This window comes from Mustela nigripes, chromosome 17, assembly GCF_022355385.1.
Source record: "Mustela nigripes isolate SB6536 chromosome 17, MUSNIG.SB6536, whole genome shotgun sequence".
Classification (NCBI taxonomy): Eukaryota; Metazoa; Chordata; class Mammalia; order Carnivora; family Mustelidae; genus Mustela; species Mustela nigripes.
Window position 1 is genome coordinate 24,191,706 of NC_081573.1, and position 17,986 is coordinate 24,209,691.

Genomic DNA, 17,986 nt, shown 5'->3' on the forward strand with positions numbered 1-17,986 from the left:
CAGGCTCCCCGCCGAGCAGAGAGCCCGATGCGGGGCTCGATCCCAGGACCCTGAGATCATGACCTGAGCCGAAGGCAGTGGCTTAACCCACTGAGCCACCCAGGCACCCTATAACCCATTTTAAAAAATCAAATCTTCAAAAATAAATAAATAAATAAATAAATAAATAAAATAAAAAATCAAATCTTCAAAGAATACTTAATGTAATGGGAAAATGCTCTCATAAAATTATGTTTAATGAAAAAAAGCAGGTTCTAAGAATCTACAATTTTTAAAAGAGCACATTTTGCATCATACCCCGTATGCTAAAGAAAATATCTACATGAAATGCTACATAAGTACTGGCTGTGGGTGGGAGAAATATTGATTTTTTTTTCTCCATACACTTTTCTATTCTTCTTATATATTCTACAACAAGAAGTATAACAACTAAATCAAAAGAGAAAATCACGTACTCTGTTGGCTCTCCTTCATCAGGCAAGATGTTTCTGGTACACTGAAGAAGATAGTTCCGAAGAAATAAACCTCTCAAAGGATGCTGCACACCCCGACACATTTCTACCAAGTCTTTCAAAATATCTTTCCTGGACTGAGGAAATGACTTGACATATACAACTCCAACTGTGATCAACAGATAACTAGGGGAATTATAAGGGAATATCTGATTAAAATATTAATAAACAAATAAATACTCAAGTCAAGAATTTGATTATGTCTAAACATACTGAATCCAAACATATTAAGCAAGACAGGGACCAGGTTTTCTTCTGCACAATGAAAAAATACCTAATTTAAAATATAACCACTCCCACTCACTGACCCTCCCCCAATCTATGTATGTATTTACATGCAAATTATATACATATATATTTATATACATATACAAATATATGTGTACATACAAGTATATAAATATGTACACAAATACATATATACATACATATCATTATCACCTTTAAACATACTAGTAAGAGATGTCACATTAATTTCTCTAGTAGTCAAGGCATTAAACAAGAGTATGTCTACTTTTTCTATTTCCAAAAATCCTCAATTATCCATATAAAAAGTAAAATTAATTATACCTTAAAACCTTTAAAGAAAACCCAGAATACCTACCAAAAAGTTACTCTCAACTTGTTAAGAAATTAAAGAATCTTAAAATTGGTTTTTAAAAATCAAAGTGGAAAATGCAGATATCCAATTCTCAATTACTTACAGCCTTGGGATAATGTTTCCAGCATACTGTACAAGTTCATAAAGATCTGCCACTTTTCTTCCTTTAGCAAATTCATCTGTCAGGTAGACTTCCAAGTAGTGTAATTCATCAGAAATAGCCATATCTTTTAATTACAATTAAGGACTCAAATAAAGCTAAGCCAACCTAGGCAATACTCTGGAACTTTTTGGAGTCATTACACTATTGGGCAGGTATCTTAAATGTTAGTCCTTTAAGAGAACATGTTTAAATGAAGGCAGAATTTCATTTAGGCCTTCCTTATTTTAAAATAAGTGTTTTTATTCACTTACATGCAGAATTTAAAAAACAAAACAAATGAGCAAAGAGAAAAAAAAAGAGAAACAAACCAAGAAAGAAACTCTTAACTACGGAGAACAAACTGATGGTTACCAGAGGGGAGGTCAGTAGGGGATGGATGAAATAGGTAATGGGGAATAAGAAGGGCACTTGTGATGAGCACCAGGTGATTCAAATAAAAAAACTTAAAAAGCAAATAAATGAAATAAAATAAAATGCTTAAAAAACTGAATAAGGCTTTTTAAAGATGTCCAGTAAAGCGAAGCAGTAAAAATAAGGATTACCCATCAGACTACTAGAGGGTTGTTGGTTTTTTTTAAGATTTTATTTATGTATTTGACACAGAGAGACAGACAGTAAGATAGGCAGAAGGAGCGGGAGAAGCAGGCTTCCTGCTGAGCAGGGAGCAAGATGCAGAGCTTGATCACAGGACCCTAGGATCATGACCTGAGTCGAAGAGAAACACTTATGGACTGAGCCACCCAGGTGCCCCAACAAGAGGGTTCTGAAATGGCGAATCACTGAATTCATTTTCATTTTGGAGTCCTGCATGACAAATATCTAAGCATTAAAGAACCAACTGCCTAAAAGCCTCAATATCCTTCATGAAGGGAATAAAAATTAAAATATAGCAACAAAGAAGCTTAAACATAGAAAAACGGTTTCTGTTATTAAGTTTTTCTTTTTCTCATAAAACTTACATGGAGGAGTACTATTTGGTTAAGACAATGAAAAATAATGTAACAGCAGAAAAACACAAGAAGAAATATAATATGGCCTCATCAAGAAAAAAGTATGATCAAAATGGTCTTCAACATTCAAAAGATACAAAGTTCATAGTAGCTCTTTGGTGATAACATAGAAGTCCGGAGCTCACCAAGCATATTAGAAGCATGTTTCAGAGCATCCATAAGCTTGTTTTTGTCCTACAGAAATACCAAGAAAATTGATGGGAATGTTTAATTTAAGTAAACATTTAATTTGGATTTGTTACACAGTATATAGCACTTAAATTATTTCAATCACATAACAATCAGGTTTAGTTTCACCTTGACTTCTCTATAAAGAAAAAGATTCATGGTTCCTCATCCAGACTGCAAAGCTTAGCAAGTCTTATGTAACTAGGACTATAAACTTCCTGGCATAACTCTAATCTTTCAAATCTCTAGTGACTATAAAAGTAACTCCATTAATTCACACTTACCTGTAATCAAGGCAGATGGCATATTAATTCTTTTAAAGCAAGCTACTATCCTGACAATGGCTTTGTCATAGGTAAAGACTCCTCAGAGATGTCTGAATTGACCATCCCTGTCTCTAAGTATGCTTTCCTCCTCACAATGCCCATGTGTCCCACTGAACACATATATGAAGACAATGCCTTTAAATACAGGAAACAATATTCATACTCAGAAAGAGACAGAAACAAGCAATAACCAAGTTCCATACCCACTCATTTTCTGCATTCCAAGACATTTTTTTGCAAGGAAAAAATACAATACATATAATATTGTTATTGCTGGTTAAAACAGCATATTACAAAGCTTTAGAAATTGTGAGACATTTTACAAAGGTAAGATATCATCATCAGAGCAACTTAGAACTTGAAGTACCAGCCTATTTGGTTCCATTTCTTAAATTTTAATGCAGAAATTCTATAGTTTCTACACAGATTACTTCCTATGCTGTCTTTTAGAATATGACAACACAGAAATTGGTGTAAGTATAATTTTCAAGCCAGTTGCTATAATGTGTGTATATATATATATATATATATATATATATTCAGGATGGAAACAACAGACTTCAAGATAGAAAAAAACCAAAAAATCCAAAATGAAAGCATTTAAATACATTCATTCAACAAATATTAGGTGCTCATTATATGTCAAGTACTTCTCAGGTTTGAAGTATAGAAGCAATGACACTAGTAACTGAATCAGATATTGGTATGTTGATAGAAGGAAGGGTCTCTTGTCCTCGGGGAGCTTCCATTCTGGTAGGGAAGACAGACATTCCCAAATCATAAATGCAAATGCAAGTAAACAGGGCTCTGTGCTGGAACTATTCCATGCAGTGCTTGAAGGAGGTGAGATGCAAGATGTATGCCAGAAGACACTGAAGATTACATTTAGTAGAAGCACTGGTGCTATACAACCTTACAAAACATACAGATTGTATTTTGCCTCCCATATTGACATTCTTACCAGGCATCTCTTCATCTGGAATGACTGGACCTTCACAGCCTGTATGGCTTCATCCAAGAGCTTTTCCTGCTCATCCTGAGGTGACTGCTGTGTTGTAGGCTGAAAAATAAAAAAATACTCCCAATTAATGTCTCATTAGCACTCTCTTCTAAAATAATCTGTTATTTCTGTACTTCTAGATATAGCCCTTCTCCAAGGCTTTCATAAAAGGCACATTCCAGATCTCAAACCTGTTTATTTATTTTTGACAATTATTGAACAAGAGCAATACCCAGTCACCCAAGTTAATAGCATAATAATCCTGAAGGGAACAGTAACATGGAGAGAATCTCTACTCTCTCAGAAACTGATCAACATTCTTGTAGCAGGTTGGCCTCAAAAAACATGTGGTGTTAGTGTGAATCCAACAACAATCCTTATGATAGGTATAGTTTATCCAAATTTCTAAATGCCTCTTTTTTCTCTATACTACTTTTCAGCTGCATTTTAGTCTAGTCTTAGATCAAGAAACCAGTTTATGAAACACTACATTCTAAGGCAATATGTAACAAGACACTAAAGAACTTAGAAATAAAATCATTGAAATTATTAATAGTGACTGATAGAAGAAAACCATTAAGGCATACTCTCCTCAAGTACCTACCTTATCACTTCAAATTGAGAAATCTACAGCTATAATGGACAAAACATATCTTGATATTCTTCTCTTTGTTATCAGCGAAACACCGCTTGCAAAATTAATTAGATCTTCTGGTCAAACAGAATTAACCACTTGACCCTTAACATGTATAAACACGGTTTACACCTCTACTGCAGCATGCATTATATTGTAAGTATAAATGATAGCCATTTCGATATCCTTGGGACCCAACACATTGCCTGACACATAACAGATGCTTCATAAACGTTCACTGTATGAACGAATGAGCTGGTTTTAGAATGTTTAGGTCATATATTTAATTTTAAAAATGCCTAAAGAATTAACAGATAAGAGTGTCTGGGTGGCTCAATCAGTTAAGTATCTACCTTTGCCTCAGGTCATGATCTCAGGGTCCTGGCATCGAGCCCTGCATCAGGTTCCCTGCTCAGCAGGGAGTCCACTTCTCTCTGCCCCTCCCCCCACTCATTCATTCTCTCTCCCTCTCTCTCTCTCTCTCTCTCAAATACATAAAATCTTAAAAAAAAAAAAAAGAATCAACAGATGAATGGTTAAGTTGGGGTATACACATATATATAAATACATATACCGGAATATTATTCAATCATAAAAAGGAACGAAGTAGTGATATATGTGACATGAATGAAACTAAAAAACATTATGCTAAGTGAAAGAAACCAGACACAAAAGACCATGTATTGTATGAGTCCATATGAAATATCCAGAATATGCAAATCATCCACAGAAACCGAAAACAGACTTTGGTTCCCAGAAGAGAGAGTGGGGTAATAACTACTTAATGAGTACAGGTTTTCTTCTGAAAGTGATAAAAATGTTTTGGAATTGGACAGAAATGGTGGTTGTATAACACTGCAAAGGTACTAAATGCCACTGAATTGCTCACTTTTAAATGAGGTATATATATATATATATATATATATATGTATATATATCTTGGGGTACCTGGGTGGCTCGGTTGGTTGAGCAGCCAGCTCTTGATATCAGTTCAGGTCAGGATATCAGTGTCCTGGGATAGGACTCATGATATCAGAGTCCTGAGATAAAGCCCTGAGTTGGGCTCCATGCTCAGCAGAAAGTCTGCTTGAGGAGTCTCTCTGGCTCTGCCCCTCCCCCCACTGGTTCTCCAACCCCTCTAAAATAAGTAAATAAATCTTAAATGATTAAAGGTAAAATGCCTCTTACACAATGAGATGGAAAGGAAGAAGGCAAAGAATTACATATAAACATAAAAGTTAAACCTGTTCAATTATCTAAGACAATCAAAACAGCACTGAATTTGAGATTAACAAAAAACACACAAAACCCATTTTTTAATTAGAACCACTTATAAAAATGGAAAACTTTTTCTTCATCTAATTTTGGAAAAAGAAAAAACATTAGTAATATGAAATACCAAGTATCTTTATTTTTTTCCTACAGCAAATCTAATAACCTGTGCTTCCTTGTGACCACCCTTCTTCCCAAGCATATACAAACTTCAAAGAAAAAGTTATGTCATTTAAACTAATCTTAAAGGGAATCTTCATTTATATACCAGAACTATTAGTGTAAAATGTTGGTCTTTGAGGCAAAGACAACACCAGCATCTGAGGATTCTGACTTAATGAAATTCACTAGCCATCCTGGGCTAGTCCTCTGAGAACTTCAGTGACACCAAGCTATGGTTTGGATTTCTTCAGCTCTTTATCTCTAGATGCAAAAGATTTAACAATTATTAGAATCAATGGATTTCATTAAGTTCAGATGACCAACTTAGAGATAAAAATTGATACATCAGGAAATTTTTACACTTTGTCATTGTGGTAAAATAACATAATTTGCCATTTTAACCATTTTTAAATGTGCAGTTCAGTGGCACTAGGTAGATTCACATTGTTGTATGGTCATCACCACCACTCATCTCCAGTATCCTTTCATCGTTCTCAAAGGAAACTCTGTACCCATAAAACAACAACCTGCCATTCTCTACTGCTATCCCAGGCAACCACCATTTTACTTTCTCTAGGAATCGGACTTCTCTAGGTACCTCATGTAAGGAGAATCACACGCTTTTGTGTCTGGCCATTTCAACTTAGCATAATGTCTTCAAGGTTCATCCATGTTGTACCATTTGTCAAAATTCCCTTTCTTTTTTAGGGCTAAATAATAGTCTATTGTATATATTTACCATATTTTGTTTATCTATTCCTCTACTGATGGGTAACTTGGGTTGCTTCCACTTTCTGGCTATTGCGTATAATAACATTAATATAGCAAATAAAACTGTGGTTACAAAGATACTTAAGAGATGCCTGGGAGGCTCAGTCACTTAAGCATCTGCCTTCAGCACAGGTCATGATCCCAAGACCCTGGGACTGAGTCTAACATCCAGCTCCTTGCTCAGTAGGGAGCCTACTTCTCCCCCTCTGCCTGCTGCTACCCCTGCTTGTGCCTTGTGCTCTCTCTCCCTCCCTCTCTGGCAAATAAATAAATAACATCTAAAAAACAAAAACAAAACAAAGAGACTACAAACAATTCCAAAAATATTTGTATAGAATCCAATAGATTCTCTGATCTATAAACAAAACTGTAGCAAAATTCTATTTTGTATCAACTGGGTTTAAAATAGAAACAAATACAAAATACAGAAAATTACAGCCTTATTACAAGGTAAGCTATAAATGAAGAACTAAAGCTGTAATAAAGAAATGTATTTTTAGATATTACTCCCAAGACAATGTAGTTATTATATAAATGTAGCCATTATGTGACCATTCTAAGAGAGTGTCTTGATGCCTTTCCTGGGAAGTGTCACATAGAATAAGAACAGTAAGAACTGCTACGAGCATGCTCTCATTAAACACAAGCCAGGTAATCTATGTCTCCTAACTTATGGAAGTAGTCCTCCATTTACAAATGACTTTGTATTTATCAGTTACATGGCTAAGAGAAAAATGGAAACACTAAAGAACCAAGATCAAATTAACGTTTTAATTAGGCTAACGTTAGCCTGAGACCCAGGTCAAAGAGCCCCCCTAAGTTCATATAATTGTAAAGTTCAGAGAAAGTAATCCATCACAGACAGATCACTTATAAAACCACTTATTCAAACAACGTGCATTCGTTTCCTCTTCTACTAAACAGGGCAATAAGAGTACTTATATTACTATTATGAGGAATAAATAAAATGACCCAGAGCTCAGGACATGCTTAGTAATATGCACTTTGTAAGTGTTACCATTATTATTATACACCCTTAGATATAAGCAATTACCTCCACCCATCCTAGCAACTTAGTTGCTGATCCATCTCTTCACTGATCTGCTGCAGATGTAATCTAGTAACACAATTATATCAACTATAAAACAAAAATAACCAACCTCACAAAGATACAGTATTTCATCACATATAATGAAAGTACTATTTTTAAAATTATAAGGCACAAAATTACAATTGAAGTAGGGAGCATTAAGGATGATGAGGGCTTGGGAACTTCAAAATACAATCTGAACACAAAACGGGCTCCAACTTCATTTACCAATACATTTCCCCAGGAATTCTATGGTACACACCATGAATATTTACTTCTCCCAGCTTCATCTCCAGGCAACACTTTTTCTTCTCCACCTGGAGAATTTTTTTCTTCTTAAAATTTTATTTACTGACAGGTGCCCCCTTAGCGCAGCAGGCAGAGCGTCAGTCTCAAAAAATTTTATTTATTTATTTGAGAGAGAATACACACACAAGCAAGGGTAGGGGAAGAGGGACAAGTAGACTCCCCATTGAGCAGGAAGCCCAACTCAGGGCTCAATCCCAGGACCCCTGGATCATGAGGTGGGCCAAAGGCAGATGCTTACCTGACTGAGCCAGCCAGGCACCCCTCCACCTGAAGAATTTGTGCTTGCCTTCCTCACTGTATCAGTTCACATGTTACTTTCTGCAGTCTTTTTCAAGCCCCCTGTGCAGAACTCTCTCCCTCCATGACCCCAAAACACTGAACTGACAGTGCTAATAAAGCAATCCTCAGACTGTATTAAGTTCCACAAGCATATCTCCCTCCATAGACTCTTAAGCTATTTGACAGCAAAAACTATGTTTGTTTCCAGTGACCAGCACAGTCCACAATATTAGAAGGCATACAAGATGTTTGATGAATTGGATCCCAGAATATTAGGACTGGGAAGGACCAAAGAAGCCAACAGTTGTTTTCAGATGCAAAAGTGAGACTCAAAGAAGACTGAATGACCTGCCCAAGTCACAGAAACAGTGACTGTGACAAGACTGATAATCAAGTTTCCTTTCTCAAAAATGTTCATGAGGACAGGACTGCTCATTGCTCCAAATTAATTCATCCAGCACAGAACAGGTGTATGGCAGATCAGTTAAGTGCTTTCCGTTATAAAATACTGCAAATATCAATTCATAAATGTAGAGCAACAGACAAAACCTAGTTAAATTTTTACATTGACCTTGTATCACTTCCCAATCGTAAAAATTCTGAGAAATAAAATCATCTTGTATGGCAATATAGTATATGAAGTAATACATGTCAAATATTTAATTCTACTTTCTGGCATTAACACATCTAAAGTGAAGCCTGTTTCCAGACTTACAGATTTATAGAAACCTGTGTACACGAAGTGAATAAGGAGATAATTAAAACTGCCATACAGTACACCAACATTCAAAAACATTACTTATACACGGCAGACTGTGTCAAAAGCCAACGAAATGCAAGTGACAACTGCCTTTGTGGAAACTCGGCAGGCACATGGATTCACATTTTGAGGAAGTTCAAGTTTACAGGCCAACAGCCACACCACGATTTGCTGCCATCACGAAGAGACACTAACAAGAACGAATGCCTACTTCAAGCAAATAAAATACCTGGATTTCATCAATGGGGAGACAAATAAGAGAACCAGGGTGTCCAATGAACAAATATTAAAGGAAACAAAGTCTGCTTTCTCTCTGTCAGAATTCATGGATATCAAATAGTCTAAGTACTTCCAGGAAATTCACGTAAACGAGTCCTTAGAATTCGCTGACAAACACAGCTATGGAAGGGGACTACGAGGCCGAAAAAGACCAGGGCACCATTTGGACCCTCCCGCAGGTATTTCTTGCACAAGAAAAGGGCGTGGGGCCAATAGAGCACTATCAAGCACAAAGGTGGAAACGCACGCTGACGAGAGAGCAACCCGTGGGCGGGTCCCGACGCCACCCCGAGTCTCAGGCCCTCCGCACGCCCCCGACCCAGCCTGACTCTCAGACCCGTCCCCTCCAGGCGCGGCGGTGGCCGACTCCACTCAAAGGCGGCGGCAGGCCTCCACCGATTTCAAAGCCTACAGGCCGGGACACCCCCTCAGAAAGGCCATCCCATTCCTGGGCAACCGCCGCGATCAGGAGCCGCCGCCCACCCCGATCTCGGATCAGCCCGCCTGCGGCCTTCCCCGGCCTCTCCTCAACCCGCAGGCCAAGCCCGGCTGGTCTTAGTCCGGATTGGGCCGCGGGGCACCAACTCCACCCGCAAGGCTCCAGGACCGTGGCAGAGCGCAAGGGTTGGGAGAAGGGTCGGCCCAGGACCCGCAGCACCTCAACACTCACCATGGCGACTCCCCTAAGCCTGCAGCAAGCTGCACCCACCCCGCGCGGAGCCTCCCGCGGTCAGGTGACGCTGCGGCCTCTTCAAACCCCGCCCTCCTTAGCCCCGCCCCCGGAACCCGCTGGGGGCTCTTCGATTGGCCTGCTTCTAGGAACTCAAGTCTCGCGTGTTTATTGGCTCTTGCCACTTATCCGTGGACTGACGGACCCGGGTGCCAGCCAGTCTCTCCCCAGTGTGTGAGAGAGGGCGGTAAGGTGCAGAGTAGCGGGGTATCTCTCGGCGGCAGGATGGAGCCAACAGGAAGTAAAGACATCGTTTGAGGACTCTGTCAAGACGGGAGAAATGGAAGAAGGGGGAGCCGCTAGTCCGAGTTCACCTGCCCTGGAGCGTGCGGTCGTGGTGCGCATGAGCTAAAAGAAGACTAGGCTTGATTTGCGCAGCGGTCGCGGCTTCTCGTCCCAGCCAATCCAGAGGCGGCAGAGGGGTGGGGCCTGGCCCTCACTGGCCGGCGCGGCATTTGCGCGCGGGTTTCGTCGCGCTGCCGCGGTTCGCGCGGGTGCTTCTCCGCGCTATGGAGTCGGGGCTGATCCCGCGTCTAGCGGCACGCTTGGGTATCGCGGAGCCAGATGTGTTGAGGTGGGTCTGGCGGCGCGGGCCTCATCGGCCTTGGACTCCTCGGGCGAGGTCCGCGTGACGGGCGGCGGCGCCGCCGAGTGAGGGGGGACGCCGGAGCCCGGTGGGATCAGGCCCTGTTTCAGGAAGAACGTCCCGGCAGTGGGTTTATCTGAACTGGCAAGAAGGGGTGATTGTAGACGTCCCTGCGGACAGCTGGCTCTGTGGGATGCACGGTGGTGGGACGAGGAAAGTCGAAATTCCGGTCGTTTCGCAGATACTTCCTGAGGGTGTGTCTACAGTGGTGAACCACACAGGCGGGGTACAGACCTTCTGGGAGGTCACTATGCGGTAAACGTACGCCAAGAACTAGGAGGGAAACGAAACTAGGTGGTGTGCCGAGTCGACGGAGGGAGGAGCGCAGAGCACGTTCTGGCGTCTGCTCTTCTTTAAAAAACAACCACCTCCTAGATATATGTTAACTAATTAGAATTTAAATAAGATTTTGGAAAAAAAAAATCTTAGAAAGGCCTCGGAGGGGGCTGCCGCTTGTGCTGAGACCCGATTGATAGAAGGTGCCAGCCATGGGAAGATGTGGGAAGAACGATAGCTTGTGCATAATAAGCCCTTTGCATAATCCAGGGTTAGAGATAAAGCTATTTTATTTCTTTATAAAAGAAATAAAGAAAATGGCTGAAGTGTGGACAAGACTAGGCCCATGCCTTGCTGCTCAGTTAAATGACGGAAGGGAAGGAAAGGCCTTGTTGAAAGAGTTGAAGTAAAGAGCTCCTGAACGCCGTAATCATTTAGAACAGCCGTTCTCAAAGTGTGGTTGGTTCCTGGACCAGCAACATCACTCGTTAAAAATGCAAATTCTTGGGTCCCACTTCACGCCTACTGATCAGAAACTCTGTAAATAGGACTCAGCAGTCTCTTTATACAAGCCCCAAAGTTTGAGTACCACTGATTTAGAGGAAAGGATAAAGAAAGGAAGAAGGAACCCTGGTATAACTGCCAGCATCTGATAGTTTATGTTTGTCCCAGTAACGGAAGGATGAAAGCAGGTGTTTTTTTGTTTTAAGAAATTGAAGAACTGGGGCACCTGGGTGGCTCAGTTGTTAAGCGTCTGCCTTCTGCTCAGGTCATGATCCCAGGATTCTGGGATGGAGTACCACATTCTGCTCCCTGCTCAGGGGAGGAAGCCTGCTTCTTCCTCTCCCACTCCCCCTGCTTGTGTTCCCTCTTTCAATCTCTCTGTGTGTCAAATAAATAAAATCTTAAAAAAAAAAAATTGAATAACTTACTTTTCCTTAAATGTAGTTGGGCACAGTGGAATCTGAAGTCAGGGCTGGTTCTGTGTTAGAAAACATTGTTCCACATCCCCAAAGGATGTGCTTCTTGTTCGGATCCCCTTATAAACTTGCCTAGGAATTAGGTCCAGAATGAAATCGACCCTGCTGTATTCATTGTTGACCAAAATGTTAGGCAAACGTCTGGAAAAGTTTTAGTGAGCATGTTACCCTTATAACCAGGAAAGCTGAGGAGTACTTGCGGCTGTCCCAGGTGAACTGTAATGGCCTGTCTGCACATACCACAGAAACCAGCAATGCAGTCATGTGTCTGGACCTTGCAGCTTCCTGTATGAAGTGCCCCTTGGACAGAGTAAGTAGGTCCCATTGAATGTCTAAATAATCCTCTGCAACTTTGAAACTTAATTATACCTTTTAATTTCTGGTTGGACTAGACTCAAAATTCTTGTGTTTTAGAATTTTCCTGGCTATTGTCCTATATAATCTAGATGAATTTTAAAATCATTTTTGTCAGTTGCAGAAAATTACCTTTACTATCTCGTTTCCTTGGCCACCTCTTTCTTTACTCAAGACCATCTTTCCTGCTGCTGCTAGCATCTTCCTAAAGTGCATGCTTTTAAACTAATGTGTGTTTTTCTTCTAGAATCACAGTGGTTGAGAGCACAAGCTAGGAGTCAAGAACAGTTAGATGTTAAGACCAGATTTTAATATCCCTAGTTACTAGCTCTGTGAGCTTGGATTCCTCATTCATAAAGTGGGGATAAGAATATCCATTTCACTAGATTGTGAGGATTAAACCATATACTGTATGTAACACACTTAACAGTGCATATCCCATTAAATGATGGCATTAAAAACACCATTAGCTCCCAATGGGTTGACTCCCCATTACTGTCAGCTTCTCCAGCTTCTCTTGAACACTAACCTCAAGCTACACTATTTACTTAACAGACCATGAACTTTAATGACTTATAGCTTTGTAAATGCAACAACATTTTTCTTTACCTGCAGTTCTTTTCCCATAAGCTCCTATTTGTCTTACATGACCCTGCCTTGCCGTTACATCCCTTATGAAGATTTCCTTGACTCTCCCAGGCAGTGTTGCTTTCCCTCAGTTGTTGATCCTTCTGTTTCCCAGTTTCCCTCTCTCCCTTTTCCTGTACACATTCATCCTTCCCACCTCTACTCCCTACTTCCCTCCTTCCTTTTCCCAGTGAATTGCACATTGACATTTTCAGTGAAAAACAGATGACCATGTATGTGTTTCCTGGGTTTTTATTCACAGCTTGGCTGTAGTAACACTTGTTTTTTAGATTATCTGTGCTTATGCATGACTGTCTAGTATGAGCCCCTTGAGAGCAGTACTCCGCTCTGCTTGATGGGATTACTGACTTGACTAAATGAAGCTAAATGTTTAGATAGAGCCACTTGCCACAGAATTAATTAATTTTGAAAAGTTGACTTACTAAACAAGTGTTTAAGGGCACCAATATATAGAATGATTGTGATTATGATTTTTATGATTGGTGCATTTTTTTCTTTCAAAGGATTATTTAATTAAACTTTCTGGTTTGAACAAGAAGATGTATCAGAGCTGTCTTAAATCTTTTGAGTGTTTACTGGGCCTGAAATCAAATATTGGAATAAGAGACCTAGCTGTACAGTTTAGCTGTACAGAAGCAGTGAACATGGCTTCAAAGATACTGCAAAGGTATGAAGCATAAAGAACCTTAATTGAAAATTTATACTGACACATAAAGCAGAATTATCTGATGTTTTATTTTCAGTCTTAAAAAATAACTAATATGGTAAGGTGACATAATGCATTATTTCATACATTTAAATAGCTTATAAATTCTGATTTACATTTTCAGTCTCTTTGAAATAATTTTTAACAATTCCGCAAACACTGCTTTCCCTTAGCTATGAATCCAGTCTTCCACAAACACAGCAGTTGGATCTCGACTTATCCAGGCCACTTTTCACCACTGCTGCATTACTTTCAGCATGCAAGTAAGTATGCCTTTCAACGTTGAGAAAAGTCCACAATTTAAAAATAGATTTCTCTTTCCCAAAGAGGACTTCTACTTGGTTTATTTCAACTCAGAGTGTATTTTCCTATATAAATAATATTAGAGGGGTGCCTGGGTGGCTCAGTGGGTTAAGCCTCTGCCTTCACCTCAGGTCGTGATCTTCAGGATCCTGGGATCGAGCCCTGCATTGGGCTTTCTGCTCAGCAGGGAGCCTGCTTCCTCCTCTCTCTCTGCCTACCTCTCTGTCTACTTATGATCTCTCTCTCTCTCTCTGCCAAATAAATAAATAATATCTTTTTAAAAAAAAATAATATTAGAAACAGTGGCCAATGACCAGATTTTGTTTATCCCACAATATAGCTGACAATTTGGAAGCCCTATCGCCAAAGTCTGCTTGCCAAATGGCATTTGTATATATAAGTGGGGTATTCTGTTTTCAGGGTCCACCTTTTTTTATTTTTACGTTTTATTTTCATTAGTAATCTCTACAGCGTATGGCTCGTAAGGCTCAAACTCACAACCCTGAGATGAAGAACCACATGCTCTTAGTCTGAGCCAGCCAGGCACCCCCAGGCTCCACCTTTTATAAATGATAAAATCTGTCATTGAAACTGTAGTTTGTGATTTTTCCAGTTATATATTTTCTTAAGTACTAATTGCAACTATGTTTCAGATAATTTACGAAACACCAATGATAAATTTTTACATCTGGATCTAAAATTTGGTGGTCTCTTTTTACATACTGAAATGTTACCTTGGAAATATTAATAATTGTTATTTTTGTCTAAAGTTGTCTTGTTTTATCTTGCTGAAAAACTTCTTATAAAATGTAGGGGTGCCAGGGAGGCTCAGCTCGGATAGTTCAACATCACCCTTCGGCTCAGGTCACAATTCCAGGGTCCTGGGATCAAGCCCCACATCTGGCTCCCTGCTCCACGGGGAGCCTTCTTTTCCCTCTCCCTCTTCCTACCACTCCCCTGCTTGCTCTCTGTCAAACAAATAAATAAAACCTTTAAAAAAATAAAATAAAATGTAGTTGGCCCTTAAAGAATGGGTTTCTTACTACCCAGCCTATTTTGGTTTTTTAGCTCTCTTAGCCACATACCTAGAAGCAATTAATTGACATTCATAGAAAATGTCCCCATGATTCAACAAAGATATGTATATAGAGAGGAGTGTGGCTGCTGTTGGAAAAAACAATATTGACAACTCCACTTTTGAAACCGAATTATGCTGAACAAAGAAAGGTTTGACTAGATCTATTATCCTAAATAACAGACAAGAAGTCTGTTTTGTATATTTCATCAGTAGTTGTTGTGGAGTGGTAATTAGGGGTTTTGGAGAGGGGAAAGTAGTTTATATCCCTGTAGTACAGATGTAGGCTTCATGGATTAAAATGAGCTGAATATTTAAAAATGCTGTGATTGTCATTCAGCAAATCAGTAACCTCTGAGATTTAATAGGAATTCTTTGAGGCATGAAACACCAGAGCAAATGTCTTCTATGCATTCCTTTTATTATATAACAGATCTCATGTATATTTTTGACTCAGTCCCATAAACAGCTAAATAAATAAATTCAAAAGGCAGATTTACATAGTTATAGCTAATAATATATGTGTGGAATAAAGGGAAAACTAAACAGTTGGGAATTCTTAATAAAACATGGGCAGAAAGGAAATAAGTTAATAATCTGGTTGGCCAGAGAAGACAGCTGTATTGGTCTTAAGAACAGTAATTTTTCAAATTCTTTTGTAGGATTCTAAAGCTAAAGGTGGATAAAAATAAAATGGTAGCCACATCTGGTGTAAAAAAAGCCATATTTGATCGACTATGTAAACAATTAGAGAAGATTGGACAGCAGGCTGATAGTGAGTATTCGTACCGTATTTCAAGAGTGTGTCATTTGAAAATGTAAACCAGCTGGTAAAAGTCTAATATTTTCAAACTTGCAAAATGGCTGCTCTCTGAATTCTGTATTTAATGTGGACTAGGTAAGTTTTTAGTGAAAAATTTTTTTGTTTTTCAAATAAAGTAGCTTAATAACCTTTAAAACAGCTGTGACTGTATGACTCCTTGCCTGAAAAATAGTTTCTCTGTTAACATGCTCCAGTGTTAAATGCCAGTCTCCATATACATAAACTTGAATAGAAAAGATTCTTCAGTCTGACAAGAGAAACCAAGAAAGGGAAGGCATTTGCCTTCTCCTTGTCCTTATATTTGGTCAGTCAAGGTGTCTTATTTTTTTGTGTATGTAATCCAAAATAAGCTCAACTACTAAAATTGAGAAGAGGCAAAAATTTAGCCCTGATGACACTTTTGTGTTTTTTGTTTTTTAAAGGAGAGGCTGGAGATTCAGCTACTCCACCACATAAGAAAAAGAAAACAATGGCTGAACCTCTAGCAAAGGGTAAGGCATACTGACACTGGACAAAGTTTGAAACTAGTGCAATGGGATTAGTGTACAGTGGGTTTAATGCAGTGACTAGTCCTGTGCTACTTGTCTGACAAGAGTTAGGTTTTAAATAAATCTGGAAAATCATTTGATAAGATCAGTTTTCCAAGCAGTCATTACAGAAGTTAATAGAACTACTATGTAAGAAAACATCTAAAGCCAAACTGCTTAGGTTCAACTCCTGCCTTACCACCCACGGGCTCTATAACTTTAGGAAAGTCACTTAATTTCTATAAGCCTCAATTTCCTAATCTATAAAGTTGTAATTATTATTAGCACCCACTCATAGAATTGTGGTTAGAGTTGAGTGAGATGATGCCGTTGAAGTGATTGGTACAGCATCTTGAAGCACAAGGTAAGTGCTTAATGAATGATAACTACAGATGTTGTGGAGTGCTTGGAGTTTAAAAGCAAAAAACTGATGTGTTAGCTGCTGTTTCCACTTTTCATTTTAGCAATGATAGTACCTATTTTTAATTAACTAATTAGATACTTCAAATAAGTTTACTTGTCAGTATAAGAATTTTGAAACACTTTGAAAATTTTCTCTCACAGAAACAGAGAATGTAGTAGAAAGCTCACATAAACTGCAAAAAGATGAAGATCTGACACAGGATTATGAAGAATGGAAAAGGAAAATTTTGGAAAATGCTGCCAAAGCACAAAAGGCTACAGCAGAATGATATCAGCTTCTGGAATACCTTGGATTGTAAACCAACAGTACATCTGCCACCTCAATGAAGATATGAGAACTTTAGAATTTTGTTTAAACTTTTATAACAAGGATCCTAAGACTGTTGCCTTAATAGCGAAGAAGCCAGCACTGGGGTTGAGCTCAGACTGGCTGGTGACATGGGCAACAAATTCTTTATGTCAGGCACAGTGCCTGGTTGGCACAGCCTTGGCTCCCCACAGGTCTGCATTCCTACAAAATGGAATTGAAGCAATTTTGCTCTTTTGTTTTTAAGCAAAAGACAGTTTCCTGTCCTATCCAGAATATCAAATACAGGCTGAATGGAGTCTTAAGGATTTTACTTGGATTTTTGTGTAAGTTTCTTGGTTTGACTAAATCAGTATGTGGTACAACCTAAGTTAATAAATGTTATTTTTAAATACATTCAGGCTGCCCTTGTCATCAGTTTGTGGGGTCATTGCTATGCCAAAAGCTAGTAGAAAAAAGCCATATGCTGAACCATGCTGCTCACCACACCACACACTCTGAAATCAGACTTCCTGGGTTTAAAACCCCACTCAGTGACTTACTACCTGTCAAACCTTGAGCAAATTAATTAACTTCTTTATGCCTCTTCTATAAGTAGGACTAAAAATGGTATCTACTTTATAGAATAATTTGAAGGTGCATTGGAGCTGATACATGTAAGACATTTAGCACGATACCTGGAATAAGTATTTAGCAAATGTTAGACTAGAGAGAGAAAAATTGACATATAAATGCCTCATGTAATGAATTACACATTAGCAGCATATTAAAAAGTTGGATGGACTGAGGGTTATTTTCTTTGATGTCCACATCCTAAAGAATGTAACCTTATTAAATACTCCTTATTTTAAA

At 39.0% G+C, this 17,986-nt stretch overlaps 2 protein-coding genes across 3 annotated transcripts in view; one reads left to right on the forward strand and one right to left on the reverse strand.

Moving 5' to 3' along the window:
- VPS35 (VPS35 retromer complex component) overlaps positions 1 to 10,104 on the reverse strand; it is a 28,703-nt gene extending 18,599 nt beyond the window's left edge. The window contains exons 1-5 of the mRNA XM_059383515.1: positions 10,007 to 10,104; positions 3,742 to 3,840; positions 2,364 to 2,460; positions 1,217 to 1,340; positions 456 to 638 (exon numbers count right to left, since the gene is read on the reverse strand). Of these exons, the coding sequence (XP_059239498.1) occupies positions 456 to 638; positions 1,217 to 1,340; positions 2,364 to 2,460; positions 3,742 to 3,840; positions 10,007 to 10,009 (506 nt within the window). The 5' untranslated portion in view covers positions 10,010 to 10,104. The remainder of the gene's footprint in view (positions 1 to 455; positions 639 to 1,216; positions 1,341 to 2,363; positions 2,461 to 3,741; positions 3,841 to 10,006) is intronic.
- Positions 10,105 to 10,201: 97 nt separating this feature from the next.
- ORC6 (origin recognition complex subunit 6) lies at positions 10,202 to 17,530 on the forward strand. 2 transcript variants are annotated; one of them, XM_059383516.1, is made up of 7 exons: positions 10,202 to 10,640; positions 12,149 to 12,278; positions 13,474 to 13,637; positions 13,850 to 13,939; positions 15,717 to 15,829; positions 16,300 to 16,368; positions 16,969 to 17,530. In XM_059383516.1, the coding sequence occupies exons 1-7, from the start codon at positions 10,576 to 10,578 to the stop codon at positions 17,094 to 17,096; spliced, it is 759 nt and encodes a 252-aa protein (XP_059239499.1). In that variant the 5' UTR covers positions 10,202 to 10,575; the 3' UTR covers positions 17,097 to 17,530. The 2 variants fall into 2 exon arrangements, with proteins under 2 accessions (XP_059239499.1, XP_059239500.1); XM_059383517.1 differs by lacking the exon at positions 16,300 to 16,368.
- The last annotated feature ends 456 nt before the right edge of the window (positions 17,531 to 17,986 follow it).

Coding starts and splice junctions, on each gene's coding strand:
- ORC6 (XM_059383516.1), top strand. CDS start 10,576: ATGGAGTCGGGGCTGATCCCGCGTCTAGCGGCACGCTTGGGTATCGCG. Junction 12,279..13,473: donor TGAAGTGCCCCTTGGACAGA/GTAAGTAGGTCC, acceptor TTTCTTTCAAAG/GATTATTTAATTAAACTTTC. Junction 13,940..15,716: donor GCATTACTTTCAGCATGCAA/GTAAGTATGCCT, acceptor ATTCTTTTGTAG/GATTCTAAAGCTAAAGGTGG.